Below are 18,388 nucleotides of genomic sequence, written 5' to 3'. Positions count from 1 at the left end.
CCTCACAGCCCCTCCCTTCACAATGACACCCCCATAACCCTCCGCTCCACAGCCCCACCCCTTCACAAAGACACCCCATAACTCTCCCCCTCACAGCGTCACCCCTCACACTGACACCCCCACGGACCCTCCTCCCAACAGCCCCTCCCCCTCACAGAGACACCCCATACCCTCCCCCTCACAGCGTCACCCCAGAACTGTCTCCTCACAGCCCCCCCTTCACAATGACACCCCCATAACCCTCCCCTCCACAGCCCCACCCCTTCACAGAGACACCCCATAACTCTCCCCTCACAGCGTCACCCCTCACACTGACACCCCCATGGACCCTCCTCCCAACAGCCCCTCCCCCCACAGAGACAGCCCATAACCCTCCCCCTCACAGCGTCACCCCAGAACTGTCTCCTCACAGCCCCCCCTTCACAATGACACCCCCATAACCCTCCCCTCCACAGCCCCACCCCTTCACAGAGACACCCCATAACTCTCCCCCTCACAGCCCCTCCCCTCACACTGACACCCCCATGGACCCTCCTCCCAACAGCCCCTCCCCCCACAGAGACACCCCATAACCCTCCCCCTCACAGCCCCTCCCCTCACACTGACACCCCCATGGACCCTCCTCCCAACAGCCCCTCCCCCCACAGACACCCCATAACCCTCCCCCTCACAGCATCACCCCAGAACTGTCTCCTCGCAGCCCCTCCCTTCACAGTGACACCCCCACCGCCCTCCGCTGCCCAGCCCCACCCCCCAGCGAGTCTCCAGTGCGGCGGCCCCGGCGCTGGCAGGGGCGGAGAACGGGGCTCGGTCCCGTCCACACGGAGCGCGGCTGCCGCCCGGGGTGGAGTCGCGGGGCTCTGCCCAGGAAGGGGCTGGAGCAGCCGGCGCTGGCAGGAACCAGCCAGGGCGGAAGCCGGGGAAACAAAGAACAGAAACGCGGGGGCAGCTCCCGGGCTGTGCAGTGCAAGGCGCTGCTCCCGCGGGGGGGGAGCCATTAACCCCTCCCTGCCCAGCCGCGGGGGGGCTTTCTCCAGCGGGGACCAGCCCCTGAGCCAGAGGCTGCAGGTGAGTGAGAGGGACCGGGGGGAAATGCTGGTGACAGGCCGGGAAGTGTCTCTCTTTGCAAAGAGCTGGGGGGGTCCCCAGACCTCACAGCCCCCGGGGGTCCAGCTCCGGTCAGGAGCGAAGCGGAGGGAGGTGGCAGGAAGGGAAGGGATGGCAAATAGGCCCGAGGTGGTGGAGGGACCAGTGCTGCTGATTGGAGAGGGAGGGGACCCCTCTCACTGGACCAGCTTCTTTTGGGGGGAGAGACAAGCTGGACACAGAGCTGGGCTTCAGGCCTGGGTGTGTATGGACCATTCCTAGGCAAGCCCTTCGCGCCCCCATTTAGTGTGGAGATAAAATCCCTTCAGATCCGGGGGGGCTTTTTCTCTCCTATTCAGGGGTCGGCAGCGTGTCCGCACAGGGACGCCCGCGGTACAAATGTTGAGGCTCGGGCCATCCCTGAGACCCCTGTGACATTGGGGGGCCCCCACATCTGACCAGCTCCTGCCAGCAATGGGGGACCCCTGCAGCATCCCAGCCGCCATGGGTGCTGGGGGGGGCCTCTCCCAGCCTGCAGGGTGGCGGCCCCCCACCCCAGTTCCCAGCCCCACAGGGTGGTGGGTCCCCTCAGCTCCCAGCCATTGCAGGTGGGGGGGACGGGACAGGTCGCAGCTTGAGTGAATTTTTGTTAATTGCTTCTGACCTGGTCATGACGTTTACTAAAAATATTCAGGACAAAATCCTAGCCTTAATCATGGTACTAACGCTTCCCTGTCTTTTCTGGCAATGCCTCGCCTGATGCATCCTACGACTGCATTCGCCTTTTTCCTGCCTGCCTCACATTGGTGGCTCATAGTCACCCTGTGATCAACCCGTACAATCAGGTCTTTCTCCTCCTCTGTTGCTTCCCTCTGAAACGTCCCCGGCTTATAACAAAAAGCTCTTGTTGTTAGTCCCTACGTGCGTGACCTTGCACTTTTCACTATTAAATTTCATCTCATTTCTAGTTTTCAAGGTCATCCAGGTCTTCCTGCATGATATTCCAGTCCTCCTCTGTCTTGGCAATCTCCCAGCTTTGTGTCATCCGCAAGTTCTGTTAACGCACTCCCACTTTTTGTGCCAAGGTCATAGGCTCTGTCTCCGTGGATGCTCTGGGGCTGGCCAGCCCCTCCCCCCCCCATCAACTGGGGCAGGAAGAGGCGGGTGGAGTGGGGCCTGGGCCTGGGATGGAGCAAGGGTCGAGCACCCCACCGGAAACTCAGAAAGTTGGCACTTCTGGCCAAGGTCATTAATAAAAATGTTAAATAAGACGGGTCCCAAGACCGATTCCCTGAGGAACTCCACCAGTAACCTCCCTCTGGCCTGACTACTCACCGTTCACTGTGACCCCTTGTAATCTCCCCTTTAAGCAGGTCCTTATCCACCTTTCAGTGCTCATATTAATCCACATCTCCAATTCAATGAATACTTTCCCATGTGGAACTGCAGCAAATGCCTTCTGATATCCAGGTAGATTAGTTCAACTGCATTTCCTGAATTTCAAAGATCAGTTATCTTCTCCAAGAAGGAGATCAGTTTGGTCTGGCACGATCGATCTTTCGTAAAACTATGTTGTATTTTATCCCAATTACCACTTACCATGTTGTATTTTATCCCACTTACTCTATGTCCTTATCTACTTTCTCTCTCAAAACTTGTTCCAAGGCCTTGCATACAGTTGAGGTCAAACTCACAGGCCTGAAGTGTCCTGGATCACTTTCCCTCCCCCTCACCCCTTTCTTTAAAATAGGGGCTATATTAGCAATTCTCCAGTCATAGGATACAACCCTCAAGTTTACAGTCCTGGTGAGAAGGGTCGGATCTGTTCTGTAGTAAAGTGACCAAGCATTTTCCCAGCGTAGAATCATAGAAATGTAGGGCTGGCATGAGCCTCGAGAGGTCATCTAGTCCAGCCCCCAGCCCTGAGGCAGGATCAAGGAAACCTAGACCATCCCTGCATGCGTGTGTCCAACCTGCTCTTAAAAACCTCCAATGGTGAGGATTTCACGGCCTCCCTTGGTAACCTGTTCCAGTACTGAAGTAGCCTTTTTTGCAACAGTCATATGTTCAACTTAGATTTAATTTGTGATCCACAAATTAACCCCCAGAGCCTTTTCAGCCTTAGTTGTGCGTTTGTAGCAGTTTCCACTTCTCTTTACTGCATTGCATCATGTTGATTTCAGACCAGTTCTCCAATGTGTCAGCATCGTTTTCCACTCTAATCCTGTCTCCCAAAGAACTCCCAACCCCTCCCAGCTTGGTGTTAGCCCCAATTTTTGAAAGCATCCAGTCCATTGTCCAAGTCATTCATGAAAATTTTCAATGGTACCAGACCCAACACTGACCCGTGTGGAGCCCCACTAGATTTGACCTCCTGGTTTGACAGTGAACCATCAATAATTACTCTGTGAGTATGGTCTTCCAACAAATGGTGCACCCACCTGAACATAAGAATGGCCACACTGGGTCAGACCAATGGTCCATCTAGCCCAGTATCCTGTCTTCCAACAGTGGCCAGTGCCAGGTGCCCCAGAGGGAATGAATAGAACAGGGAATCATCCAGTGATCCATCCCCTGTCGCTCGTTCCCAGCCTCTGGCAAACAGAGGCTAGGGACACCATCCCTGTCCACCTTGGCTAATAGCCATTGCTGGACCATCCTCCATGAATTTATTTAGTTCTTTTTTGAACCCTGTTATGGTCTTGGTCTTCACACCATCCTCTGGCAAGGAGTTCCACAGGTTGACTGTGCCTTGTGTGAAGAAATACTTCTTATCTTATCTATCTTATCGTAATTTCATTCTAGACCACATTTTCCTAGTATACTTATTAGAATGTCATGTGGGACTCTATGAAAAGACTTTACTAAAATCAAGATATATCACATCTGCAGCTTCCCTCTCATCCATGAGATCAATCACCCTGTCAGAGAAGGAAAAATGGTTGCTTTGGCATGATTTGTTCTTGACAAATACATGCTGATTATAGAAAAGGAGTACTTGTGAGTCTCTAAGGTGCCACAAATACTCCTTTTCTTTTTGTGGATACAGACTAACACGGCTGCTACTCTGAAACCTGTCATTATGCTGATTATAATTTGTTATCCGACTGCCATTTAAGTGCTTACAAATTGATTTGTTCCAGTATCATTCCAGGTATTGAGGTAAGGCTTGATGGTCTTTATTTCTACACGGCCTCTTTCTTCCCCTTTTTGGAGATAGATACATAGGTCCTTTGGGACCTCACCTGTCCTCCATAAGTTCTTGAAGATAATTGCTCATGGTTTTGAGATTGCTTCAGCTAGTTCCTTAAATACCCTAGGATGAATTTCATCAGGCCCTGCTGGCTTCAAATACATCTAACTTCCCTAAATATTTTTAAATCAGTTCTTTCTCTATTCTGGTTTCTGTTCCCTCTCCCTCATTGTTTATAATTGTTTAAAGTATCTGGTTACAATTCATCTTTTTAGTGAAGGCTAAACAATTGGCATTAAACACCTCAGTCTCCTTGATGCCCTCTATTATTCGCTCTCCTTCCCTACTAAGTAGAGGACCTGAACTTTCTTACACTGTTCTCTTGCTCTGAGAACCCTTATCTTATTGCCTTTTATGTCCCTTTCTAGTGGTATGTCTACACGCGAACTGTTAGAGGATATTGTGAAGCCCAAGACTATAACAGGGTTAAAAAAAGAACTAGATAAATTCATGGAGGATCGGTCCATCAATGGCTATTAGCCGGGATGGGCAGGGAAGGTATCCCTAGCCTCTGTTTGCCAGAAGCTGGGAATGAGCGACAGGGGATGAGTCACTGGATGATTCCCTGTTCTGTTCACCCGACACTGGGCTAGATGGACCTTTGGTCTGACCCAGTCTGGCCGTTCTTATGTTCTTAAGTTATGGTGACATTGCTACACCCTGACAGCAGCACGGCTATAATGTTTCAGTGAAGACGCTATCTATGATGATGGGAGGGATTCTTCCATTGGCATAGGCACCGAATCTGTGGGTGCTCGGGACACCCATGAAAAAAAATTAACGGGTGCTTAGCACTCATGGGCAGTCCCACTGCTTCCCAGCCGCTGGCGGCCCCGCCCATCAGCTCCTCCCCCTCCCTCCCAGCATCTCCTGCCTGCCTCAGGTCAGCTGTTCTGCAGCATGCAGGAGGCACTGGGAGGGAGGAGGGAGAGCGGGGCATGGGGTATCCTCGGGGGAGGGAGTGGAACTGGGTGGGGAAGAGGCGGGGTGGTGGGGATGGGAAGATGCAGGGCAGGGGTGGGAGTTTGGGGGAAGAGGTGGGGTGAGGTCAGGGCCTGAGGCTGAGTGGGGGTTGAGCACTCCTGGGGAAAGCTGGAAGCCGGCACCTGCGAGCATTGGTCCCCCACCTCCCTGAGAGGGGGTAGCTAGGTCGATGGGGAAAATTCTGGGTGTAACTCTTTCTCATTTTGTCCCTGCCTGCTTCTGCTTTTCATTTCTTCATAGATCTACATAGGCCTCTCACTATTCTGCCTATCTTTCCTTCACATCAGGATAGTTTGCTGTTGCTAGGGTTGCCAACTCTCCCAGTTTGGCCGGGAGCCTCCCAGCATCGGCCTTTATCTCCCAGAGGCTACTGAAGCCAATGTGGGACATTTTAAGCTGATAAAAGTCCAGCGGGGCTAAGGCAGGCTCCCTACCTGCCCTGGCTCCACGCCGCTCCCGGAAGCGGCCAGCATGTCCACCAGCAGCTCCTAGGAGGAGGCACGGCCAGGGGGTCTCTGCGCACTGACCCAGCTCCGAGTGCCGACTCCGCAGCTCCCATTGGCCGGGAACAGAGAACCAGTGGGGCCAGTGCTTGCAGGCAGGGGAAGTGCGCAGAGCTGCCTGTGAGCCTAGGAGCCGCTGCCGGACATGCCGCCACTTTCGGGAGCTGCCTGAGGTAAGCGCCACCAGGCCAGAGCCTGCACCCAGAACTCCCTCCTGCACCCCCACCCCCTGTCCTAGCCCCCTCATGCACCCAAACTCCCTCCCAGAGCCCATACCCTGAACCCCCTCCTGCACCCCAACCCACTGCCCCAGGTTCAGCCCGGAGCTCTCTGCCACACTCCAAACCACCCCCCAGCCCAGAGCCCGCACCCCAGTGCCCTGCCTCAGCCCGGTGAAAGTGAGTTAAGGGTGGGGGAGAGCGAGCGACTGGGGTGGGTGGGTGGGAGGGTGTCTTGGATAAGGGGCAGGGCATGGCCTTGGGGAAAGGGGCGGGGAAAGAGCGTTTGGGTTTGTGTGATTAGACAGTCAGCAACCCTAGCTGTTGCTCCTTGAATATTTTCTCTTTGAGGAACTGTCGCCTCTCCTAAACACCTTTTTCCCTCCGATTTTCTACACATGGGGCCTTACCTACCAGATCTCTCTGTGCGTTGAACTCTGCTTTTTGGAAGTCCATTGGCCTTATTCTCCTGCTTTCACTCACGTCCTTTCCTTACAGTCATGACGTCTACCATTTCATGATCACTTTCACCCAAATTGCCTTCCATCTTCAGATTCCTGCCTCCGGCAGACCAAACTCACCGTCCCTGTTGGTCAATTTCGCCATCATAGGATTTTAAAAATCGTCAATGTCATGATTTCAGATATTTAAATCTGAAGTGTCACGGTGGTGTAACTGTCAGGGTCCTGACCCCAAAAGAGTTGGGGGGGATCACAATGTTATTGTAGGGGGGTCATGGAATTGCCACCCTGAATTCTACGCTGCTGCTGACGGCGACGCTGCCTTCAGAGCTGGGCGGCCAGAGAGCTGCTGGCCGGGAGCCCGGCTCTGAAGGCAGCTGCCAGCCGCAGCGCACAAGTAAGGACGGCGTGGGATGGTTTTGCCACCCTTCGTTCTGCCCTGCTGCCCTCAGAACTGGGCCCTCTCTGGCTCAGCAGCTGCCACTCTCCGGCCGCCCTGAAGCTCTGAAGGCAGCGCAGAAGTAAGGGTGGCAATCCCGCGACCCCCCTACAATAACGTTGTGACTCCCCACATTTGAGAAATGCTGGTGAAATGTGTATAGTACAGGGTAAAAGCTCACAAAAGCCCAGATTTCACGGGGGAGACCAGATGTCACGGTCTGTGATGTGTTTTTCACGGCCATGAATTTGGTAGGCCCCTATTCATAACCAATTTCCCCTTGCTCGACAGAATCCAGTCAAAAGTAGCTGTCCCCCTTGTTACGACTTCCATCTTCTGAAACAAATTTGTCACCAGTACATTCCACAGACTCATTGAACATTTTGTTTGTTCATATTACATTTCCCAACAGATGTTTGGGTAATTAATTTCCCCCCTCCCCCATTTCTACGTGTGTTTTGGATATTTCTGTTGTTTGTGTGGCAGAATCTGGAACGTCTGTCTTCGGGGAAAGAACCTGGGGGAAATCGTGCTATGAAATCATAGAATCATAGAAGATCGTAGTTGGAAGGGACCTCAAGAGGTCATCTAGTCTCACCCCCTGCTCAAAGCAGAACCAACACCAACTAAATCATCCCAGCCAGGGCTTTGTCAAGCCGGGCCTTAAAACCCTTTAAGGATGCAGATTCCACCACCTCCCTAGGAAACCCATTCCAGTCCTTCACCACCCTCCTAGTGAAATAGTGTTTCCTAATATCCAACCTAGACCTCCCCCACTGTAACTGGAGACCATTACTCCTTGTTCTGTCATCTGCCACCACTGAGAACAGCCAAGCTCCATCCTCTTTGGGATCCCCCTTCAGGTAGTTGAAAGCTGCTATCCAATCCCCCCTCATTCTTCTCTTCTGCAGACTAAACAATCCCAGTTCCCTCAGTCTCTCCTCATAAGTCATGTGCCCCAGCCCCCTCATCATTTTTGTTGCCCTCTGCTGGACTCTCTCCAATTTGTCCACAATCCCTTCTGTAGTGGGGGGACCAAAACTGGACACAATGCTCCAGGTGTGTCCTCACCAGTGCCAAATAGAGGGGAATAATCACGTCCCTCGATCTGCTGGCAACGGTCCTACTAATACAGCCCAATATGCCATTGGCCTTCTTGGCAACAAGGGCACACTGTTGACTCCTATCCAGCTTCTCGTCCACTGTAACCCCTAGGTCCTTTTCTGCAGAACTGCTGCCGAGCCATTCGGTCCCTCGTCCGTAGCGGTGCCTGGGATTCTTCCGTCCTAAGTGCAGGATTCTCCCCTTGTCCTTGTTGAACCTCATGAGATTGAACTAAATGAACTAAAGCCTGTTCTGAAATCTCTCCAGTTGCCCTTATTGCCCGGGCAGGGTGCAGAATAACATCCATGTTTTCTTTCAGTTCATCCCAGCCTCCCGTGGGACAGGGGAGAGAAATGGCTGCCGTGGAGCCAGTTCAGGTAGGGATTATGGGGGAGTTGCTGGTGGGTCCCTGCTGGAGGGAGAGGGGCAGCAACCAGCTCGGAGGTGGGAGCTTCTGCGGGTTTGGTCCGGAGGTGGGAGAGAGGGGGAGGGGGACAGGGTGTGGCAAATCTTCTGGGACTTGGGGGTCTAGATTCGAGGGGCATTGAGGGAGGAAATGGCACTATCATGGAACAGGAAGCAAAGCTCCTGGGCAGGGCTAGGAACCTGTGTGACAATCCCATGCTGGAGCATGACCCTGCTAGTCAGAGGTTGCTATGACATATGAAGGGGGCACCCACCAGTGCGGCCTGGGGGAGATGCCACCACACCCCCCCCCCACATAGCCAGCTGCTGGAATTGGGGGAAGTGTTGGGATTCCTACTGGGGGCTGTCCCTTCCCATGGCTGGGGGTCTCCATCTCCTGTATATCAGGCTCTGGCTATTAGGGGAGTGATGGATGTGAGGACCCCTGCCCCCTCTCTCTGCTGGGAGGGGTGAGGGTCTCTCTCTTTCTCCCCTCACCCCAATGCCTACTGGGTGCTCTGAGCGAGGTGGGGGTGAGTGAGTGTGACGGGTTCCCCCCCAGGGGTGCCACTGAGCTCCCCTGACCCACCTGGGCTGGGCTCCCTTTTACACTGTACTGCTGAGACACGCTGCAAAGCCTGCTCAGGGCTGAACTTTCACCAGCATACACACAGGTAAGGACGCACCCCGGTGCAGTTACGTGCAGGCAGGCTTTCTCCCCACCTCCCCACGCCACCCTCACTTCCGCGCTGCTGCCTTCAGAGCTGGGCGGCCGGAGAGGGCCCAGTTCTGAGGGCAGCAGGGCGGAACGAGGGGTGGCAAAACCATCCCACGCCGTCCTTACTTGTGCGCTGCGGCTGGCAGCTGCCTTCAGAGCCGGGCTCCCGGCCAGCAGCTCTCTGGCCGCCCAGCTCTGAAGGCAGCATCGCCGTCAGCAGCAGCGCAGAAATCAGGGTGGCAATTCCATGACCCCCCTACAATAACTTTGTGACCCCCCCCCAACTCTTTTGGGGTCAGGACCCTGACAGTTACACCACCGTGACACTTCAGATTTAAATATCTGAAATCATGACACTGACGATTTTTAAAATCCTATGACGGCGAAATTGACCAACATGGACGGTGACTTTGGTCGGGCCCTAGGCAGGAATCTGAAGGTGGAAGGCAATTTGGGTGAAAGTGATCATGAAATGGTAGACGTCATGACTGTAAGGAAAGGACGTGAGTGAAAGCAGGAGAATAAGGCCAATGGACTTCCAAAAAGCAGAGTTCAACGCACAGAGAGATCTGGTAGGTAAGGCCCCATGTGTAGAAAATCGGAGGGAAAAAGGTGTTTAGGAGAGGCGACAGTTCCTCAAAGAGAAAATATTCAAGGAGCAACAGCTAGGGTTGCTGACTGTCTAATCACACAAACCCAAACGCTCTTTCCCCGCCCCTTTCCCCAAGGCCACGCCCTGCCCCTTATACAAGACACCCTCCCACCCACCCACCCCAGTCGCTCGCTCTCCCCCACCCTTAACTCACTTTCACCAGGCTGAGGCAGGGATTTGGGGTGTGGGCTCTGGGCCGGGGGGTGGGGCCGAGGGGCTTGGAGTGTGGGAGAGGGCTCCGGGCTGAGCCTGGGACAGGGGCTTGCATAAAATGCATCATAACTATGATATAATTATATCATACTAATATCCCTATGAAGAATATGGGGTGCAGGGTTACAGTGGGATTCTGCTGCCTGCCTGTCTCCCTGAGCTCCCGTGTGATTGACCTTCCTCCCCGGTGAGTCATGGGGTTGTCAGTGGGGCAGCAGGTTCTGAGTGTTGGACTCTTGCTCTTTCAGGGGCCGGTGACCTTCAAGGAGGTGGCTGTGTATTTCACCAGGGAAGAGTGGGCTCTGCTGGACCCCGCTCAGAGAGCCCTCTACAGAGACGTCATGCAGGAGAACTATGAGAATGTGACCTCGCTGGGTAAGGGTTCCCGTCCCCTCGGTTCTTAGAAGGGGGCAATGAAGAGTTAAGTTTCACCCCACCCCTACAATGCAACCTTAACTCTGCCCTGTTTCAGCATCACCCCGACATGCCAGTGACAGACACCCCAGTGCTGTGCCCTGCCCTGCCCCAGAACACTCTGGGAACAGAGCCCAGGAGCAGAATAGCACTGAGTCCAACGTCTTCTCTTTGCTGAGGGAAAACTTGGATTCACGTCTGGCATAAAGAACAGAAGCTGCCTGCATCTGGCCAACACTCAAACACCGAGCCACGCAAACCATCTGAGATGTATAAAATGTTACCACCCCAGGACCCTTGGGCTGAGAATTCCTTCTGGGACATCACCTTCACTAACCCTTCACTGAGCCTGGAGATCACTAGCATGTACGTCACCAGGCTGCTGCTGCTCCCTGTGGCAAGAACTCCCCCTTGTGCACCCTCACTGTCACAACCTACCACACTGAGCACTGAAATGGGGCAGACTCAGTCCCTCAGGGGTCACATGCACCTCTCTGCATATCACTGTCACAGCTCTGCCAAGCTGCTCCAACTAATCCCTCCACCGTCCGATTACAGCTACAGCTGACCCAGTGCACACAGCTGGAGGGCATGCAGAGAAATGCTGGTATTCCAGTCTGTGGAAAACACAAACCACAGCATGTTCTCTTAGTCCTTCCTCATAGCTATTATAGTTTCAAAGACTTTAAGGCCAGGAGGGACTATCAGGCCACTAGTTTTACATCCTGCATAACACAGGCCATAGAAATTCATCCAGTTACTGCAGTACGGAGATGAGTATCTTGTGTTGGACTAAGTCATCTTCCCAAAAGGCATCCAGTCTTGATGTGAAGACTTCAATAGATGGAAAGTTGGCCACTTCCATTGATAGTTTGTTAGTCTTTGCGCCACCCTTCCAGATCTATTTCCAGGGGGTATTGCCAGCTCCAGAGCTAGGGGGAGAGGACAAAATTAAAAGCGCTTTGTAGGGGTGGTAGGTACATAAACTCTTCATTTCAGTCCTTCATTTCCTCATTTGAAGTTTAGCTACCATCCACGTGCTGGAAGGGCATGAGGCAGCACTGGGCCACCATAACTTTGCTTTAATGTCATTTGTGGGCATTTCGTTTCCTTGGTTTTTAATGGACTTTTTTTGCTGTATAACTGTCTGTACACTCGAGCTTTGATGGCATCACTGTGTCCGGTAGGGATGTGATTTTTTTTTTTTCACACAACTAACTGACCAGAGCAACGTTGGCAAAACTCTTCAGTAGTAAGCAGGCCAAACTCTACATGTGAATGTTAGAACAGTTCAAAATATTGCTCTTAGCTCAGAAATGTTTGGTATCAGGGCAAAGCTTCCAAGAATGCAGGATGCAAGAAAAATCCGCAACACGCACTGTGTAAAAGTTAACAGTGGTAGGGTTCAAGTCCAGTGGCCACAGCCTGTCCTCCTGAGGCAACCAATTACTGTGAGAGCAGACTGTTGGGAACCTTCTCATTACCCGCAAAAAATTAGGGCAACCCGCCTATACCCTATCGAGGGCTCAAGGCATGACCCGGTCAATTTAGGTACTCCCACCCTTTCCCTACTGAGGGCTCGAGGTCATAGTGATGGGGGAGTCGATCAGTAGAAATACAGTAACATAAGAACGGCCAGACTGGGTCAGACCAAAGGTCCATCTAGCCCAGTATCCAGTCTTGCAATAATGGCAAGCACCTACCTTTACCCATGGGGCTCAGGGAAAACCTGGTCAATTTAAGTACCCATGGGGTTTGGGGCTCTACGGGTCTGCAGGATCTTTTCCCCGTGAAAGAGCCTTAGACAATTATGCTCTAAACATCTATTTATTAGCAACACACACAGAATCAATACCCCTGGAGTGCTGCCTGGAACTGGGATACAGCTGAGCCCTCTGTCACACCAATCTGGGTTCCCTCTTGCCCTGTGAGCTTGTGACAAACTGCAAAGCCCTCCAAGCTTGCACTTACACCAATATCCACAGGCAGGGACCACCTGTGTTCACTGAATGCTCTGTCAGCCACTGCATGAACCAACCGTCGAGAGGCTCCAGCTAAAATATACTCAGCTCCCCAGCCTAGGACCCCGGAGCTATACTGTCCTGCCCTGGTCAAAAACCTGACCAGTGTGAATTTATTACCCAGTCCTCCACTTCTACAAAGGAAAGTGGATGTGCACCGGCTCTTTTTCCTGAGCTGAGATTTTTCCCTTTGCACTTCAAACAACACACAGTGTTTTAGGTAAAATATACAATACATTTATTAACTACAGAAAGGTAGATTTTAAGTGATTATAAGTGATAGCAAACAGATCAAAGTAGGTTACTTAGCAAAACACAAGCGAAGCCTAATAGACAACACAGGATTTGAATCAAACAGTGTCTCACCCTGTTAGATAGTACAAGCAGTTCATCAAGCTTCCATACACAGGCTAGAAAGCCCTTTAGCCTGAGACCAGCACTTTGTGTCCATTTATTCTTTTGTGTAGAGACTGTCCAGTTTGGCCAATGTACGTGGCAGATATATCCCCTTATGTGCCAGCAATGCCCCTCTGCCATGTACATTGGCCAAACCGGATAGTCTCTACGCAAAAGAATAAATGGACACAAATCTGACATAAGGAATTATAACATTCAAAAACCGGTAGGAGAGCACTTCAATCTCCCTGTACACTCAATAACAGACTTAAAAGTGGCAATTCTTCAACAAAAAAACTTCAAAAACAGACTCCCACGAGAAACTGCAGAACTGGAATTAATTTGCAAACTGGACACCATCAAATTAGGCCTGAATAAAGACTGGGAGTGGATGGGTCACTACAAAAACAAATTTCCCCTTGCTGGTACTCACACCTTCTTGTTAACTGTTTGAAATGTTGTTAACTGTTTGAAACTCACACCTTGATTACATTGGCCTCATTGGCACTACAAAGGTGATTACCACTCCTTCTTGTCAACTGTTGAGAATAGCCCACTTCCACCTTAATTGAATTGGCTCATTAGCACTGACCCCCCACTTGGTAAGGCAACTCCCATCTTCTCATATGCTGTGTATTTATACCTCTCTACTGTATTTTCCACTCCATGCATCTGATGAAGTGGGTTTTAGCCCACGAAAGCTTATGCCCAAATAAATTTAGTCTCTAAGGTGCCATAAGGAGTCCTCCTTGTTTTTGGAGATTAGTCAGGAGACCATTAGAACCATAATATGAGCCCCAGGCAGGTGCAAGAAGATGTTATAAGAGGGAAATGATTTTTTTGTAACCGGCTGCTTTGAGGGGGGCTGTCTCTCAGGAACCTCTTGATGCAATCAACCCCTTTTTTTGGACCAATAACGCTGCCCCCCACCCCCATGATGTTGGGTATATCTCAAGACTATTGGAGTAATCATGTGAATTTTAGAGAAATTAAAATAGTCTACCTGTAAAGAGAAAGTAATATTGAACCTTAACTCCAGTAGAGCTGGCCTGCCACTATATTAACTTCCCAGAGGTGGGGAGGGTGTGACAGCCAGGTGGGACCATCTGCTGACAGGAGACCGTGTGAGGTTCCTCTCCAGGAGTCCTGGGGAGAAGGGAGAGCAGGGAGCAGGGGGAAGATGATGGGGAGCTGGTGCTCGTAGGGTGTCGCAAAGCGGGGAGGGCTGAGAGCAGTGGGAGGAAGGAAGAGGGAGGGAGGGAGTCGGGGACAGGTGCATCTGGGAACTGGCAATGGGATGGGTTGGGCTGGGGGAGCAGGAGACTGGGAATGAGGACAATGAAGGCCCAGCAGTGGTGCTGTTGGTGGGGGAGGATTGCGTAGAAGATCTGGGTTACTGGGGAGTGGGGAACGCGGGATTGTGAGGAGGGGGAGAGGGAAGGGGTTGGTGAGGGGTTGCTTTAGGGAGCAGGGAGGGTCTGGTGGAGTTGGGAAGGGACAGATGCACGAGGGCAGGGATTTGGGGCAAGCTACTTAGGCTGCCTTTGCCAAACTCTCTAATGCCCTCTCCCTAGGCACAGCTCAGAACCCGCCCTCCATCCTCATCCTCTTTGGCCTGTCAGCCTCCTTTGACACCTCTGACCATTGAAATGTTGTTGTCTCTTGTCTCCTCCCGGTCCCCCTCCTACCTGTCTAAACTCTCCTTCAGTGTGCCCTTAGGAGCACCCCTCATACCAGGCTACCAGGCTCTGTCTGTTGTCAGATATTGGCTGATTGTGTGTTCTGTCTGTGAGCCATCCCAGCTCTGTGCAATGAACTGCCCAGTGACCACAGACCCGGTTTGTAGCGAAGGCGTTCAGCCAGGTTTATTGTCAACGAAGCATGGTACCAGTATCCCGCAGACTGTACCGGACCATTAATACATGTATCCCCGTAACAATGGACCAGCTCAGTGAACGGTGGGACTTTCTGTTCCTCCTTAGGCTAGACAGAGATACTCCCTTTGAGCTTTCATTTCATACATCAATACAAACAAGTTACGCATTGCCCCTCTGACGTGGTTAGCTACCACCCCGTACCTGGTACATGTTGGGTCAATCAAAGCATCTCCATCCGTCACACTGTTACCCCGACCTTATCTGTAGGAGCGGTCACTCACTACCTTCGGGGAATGTGTTCGCTTCAGTGTCCTGTGCCTAGCACTGGTCAGGAATGTGTGAGTTTTTGCAATACCAGCCCTGTTCTCAGGGCCGCCCTTAGGATTTATGGGGCGCAATGCATTATTATTAAACTGGTGCCCCTATTCCTGATGGTAACCCGGGCTCGCACGCGTATTTTAGATGGAGGGGGTCTTTTGAAGGATTTATTTAAAAAACTATATGGCTGAAGATTCAAGCATTTAAGGCTAAAGATGAATACTCAGCTTGTGCATCTAAATATCTATGCAAGGATTTTTTAGAGATGTGATTTTATAATCTTCACCAACACACTAATGAAATATTTTTAAAGCAAATTTTAAACTAAGGTCCTGTAGACTGACATGTTCTGAGTAAATATTACAGTCATGTACAATTGTTTTGGTCAGTAAATTCAGAAACTGACAGTATATACCTGGGGGTTGGCAAATGCCTGTTAAATGACTTCTTTACCACTTGAATGACTCTTTAACAGTTTCAATGTTGTGCTAATAGGTCTGGCAGGCTGGAGGCTTTTTCACTTTTAACAGGTTTCAGAGTAACAGCCGTGTTAGTCTGTATTCGCAAAAAGAAAAGGAGGACTTGTGGCACCTTAGAGACTAACCAATTTATTTAAGCATAAGCTTTCGTGAGCTACAGCCCACCTCATTGGATGCATACTGTGGAGAATACAGAAGATCTTTTTATACACACAAACCATGAAAAAATGGGTGTTTATCATTACAAAGGGTTTTCTCTCTCCCCACCCCACTCTCCTGCTGGTAATAGCTTATCTAAAGTGATCACTCTCCTTACAATGTGTATGATAATCAAGGTGGGCCATTTCCAGCACAAATCCAGGGTTTAACAAGAAGGTCTGAGGAGAGTGATCACTTTAAATAAGCTATTACCAGCAGGAGAGTGGGGTGGGGAGAGAGAAAACCGTTTGTAGTGATAAACACCCATTTTTCCATGGTTTGTGTGTATAAAAACATCTTCTGTATTTTCCACAGTATGCATCCGATGAAGTGGGTTTTAGCTCACGAAAGCTTATGCTCAAATAAATTGGTTAGTCTCTAAGGTGCCACAAATCCTCCTGTTCTTTTCACTTTTAAGTTACTGGATCCCCTCCGGAGGAAGACTCACCAGGCTGCAGCAGCCAGCTGTGGTGGGTGCCTGCAGGGAGGGTCAGAACAGGGATAGGAAGAGGCAAATAGGTGGACACTAAGACCCAGGGGTGCCCCAAATTTTCGGCTGCCCGCAGCCGGCAGCTGCGTATGCTGCGTATGCTGCGAAGGACGGCCCTGCCTCCTGTTCTTGCCAGGTTCTGTGACCATGCAAGCAGGCAGAGCCCGATGTCTGTTCACAGCCTGAGTTTTACTAACTTTGCTTTATATGAGCTACTTTAGTTCAGGCCCCAGGCCTCTGATAGAGGGTCTTAGGGTCTTTCTGTACTACACTGTCCTTGGTCCCCTTCTGTTCTTCCTCTACGCCTGATCTCTGGATAATCTCATCCACCAACACAAATACAACTGGTGACTCTCCGATCTACCTCTCTACTCCCGACCCGGCGCCTTCTGGCCAAACTAAAATCCCCGCCGGTCTCTCTAACCTCTCCTTTGGAATGTCTGTCCGCCAGCTCAAACTCAACAGCTAAAATGGCTAAACCAGAGCCCTTAATAAATCCCCCCAGCCATCCCACCATCTCTTTTTTCTCTTTCGTTGTGGAAAGCATCACTCTCCTGCCTGTCGCTCGGGCCCGTAACTCTGACACAGACCCCTCTCCATGTTCTCATGAAGTGGTGTGGCGAGTCTTCATTTATTCACTCTAGTTTAAGGTTTCGCACGCCAGTCATACATGTTAACGTTTTTGGAAGGTCTCTTTCTATAAGTCTATAATCTATAACTAAACTATTGTGGTATGTACAGTAAATACGGTTTTTAAAATGTTTAAGAAGCTTCATTTAAAATTAAACTAAAATGCAGAGCCCCCCCGGACCGATGGCCAGGACCCGGGCAGTGTGAGTGACACTGGCAAGCAGCTCGCCTGCTGCCTTTAGCACGTGTACCAGAGGTTGCCTACTCCTGGTCCACATCTTGGATTTTCTTTCTGCTGAATGTTCCTAAACTATGGCCTGTCCTACCCATCCACAGAGCTGAAAATCTTCTTCAGGGCACTCATCATCTCCTGCCTCAGTTACTGCAATATTGGTTTCTCCGACCTTGACCAACGCAGTCTTAGAATCATAGAATCATAGAATATCAGGGTTGGAAGGGACCCCAGAAGGTCATCTAGTCCAACCCCCTGCTCAAAGCAGGACCAATTCCCAGTTAAATCATCCCAGCCAGGGCTTTGTCAAGCCTGACCTTAAAAACCTCTAAGGAAGGAGATTCTACCACCTCCCTAGGTAACGCATTCCAGTGTTTCACCACCCTCATAGTGAAAAAGTTTTTCCTAATATCCAATCTAAACCTCCCCCACTGCAGCTTGAGACCATTACTCCTCGTACTGTCATCTGATACCATTGAGAACAGTCTAGAGCCATCCTCTTTGGAACCCCCTTTCAGGTAGTTGAAAACAGCTATCAAATCCCCCCTCATTCTTCTCTTCTGCAGGCTAAACAATCCCAGCTCCCTCAGCCTCTCCTCATAACTCATGTGTTCCAGACCCCTAATCATTTTTGTTGCCCTTCGCTGGACTCTCTCCAATTTATCCACATCCTTCTTGAAGTGTGGGGCCCAAAACTGGACACAGTACTCCAGATGAGGCCTCACCAATGTCGAATAGAGGGGAACGATCACGTCCCTCGATCTGCTCGCTATGCCCCTACTTATACATCCCAAAATGCCATTGGCCTTCTTGGCAACAAGGGCACACTGCTGACTCATATCCAGCTTCTCGTCCACTGTCACCCCTAGGTCCTTTTCCGCAGAACTGCTGCCTAGCCATTCGGTCCCTAGTCTGTAGCTGTGCATTGGGTTCTTCCGTCCTAAGTGCAGGACCCTGCACTTATCCTTATTGAACCTCATCAGATTTCTTTTGGCCCAATCCTCCAATTTGTCTAGGTCCTTCTGTATCCTATCCCTCCCCTCCAGCGTATCTACCACTCCTCCCAGTTTAGTATCATCCGCAAATTTGCTGAGAGTGCAATCCACACCATCCTCCAGATCATTTATGAAGATATTGAACAAAACCGGCCCCAGGACCGACCCTTGGGGCACTCCACTTGATACCGGCTGCCAACTAGACATGGAGCCATTGATCACTACCCGTTGAGCCCGACAATCTAGCCAGCTTTCTACCCACCTTGTAGTGCATTCATCCAGCCCATACTTCCTTAACTTGC

The 18,388-nt window shown here is 51.1% G+C and overlaps 1 protein-coding gene across 1 annotated transcript in view; it reads left to right on the top strand.

Moving 5' to 3' along the window:
* Window positions 1-738: 738 nt before the first annotated feature.
* The window catches only part of LOC142068369 (uncharacterized), a 295,529-nt gene continuing 277,879 nt past the window's right edge, over window positions 739-18,388 (top strand). The window contains 3 exon segments of the mRNA XM_075123886.1: window positions 739-1,068; window positions 8,368-8,425; window positions 10,285-10,411. Of these exon segments, the coding sequence (XP_074979987.1) occupies window positions 8,402-8,425; window positions 10,285-10,411 (151 nt within the window). The 5' untranslated portion in view covers window positions 739-1,068; window positions 8,368-8,401.

This window comes from Caretta caretta, chromosome 28 (genome assembly GCF_965140235.1).
Source record: "Caretta caretta isolate rCarCar2 chromosome 28, rCarCar1.hap1, whole genome shotgun sequence".
NCBI classification, from domain to species: Eukaryota; Metazoa; Chordata; order Testudines; family Cheloniidae; genus Caretta; species Caretta caretta.
This window is presented reverse-complemented; position numbering and strand designations above follow the sequence as displayed.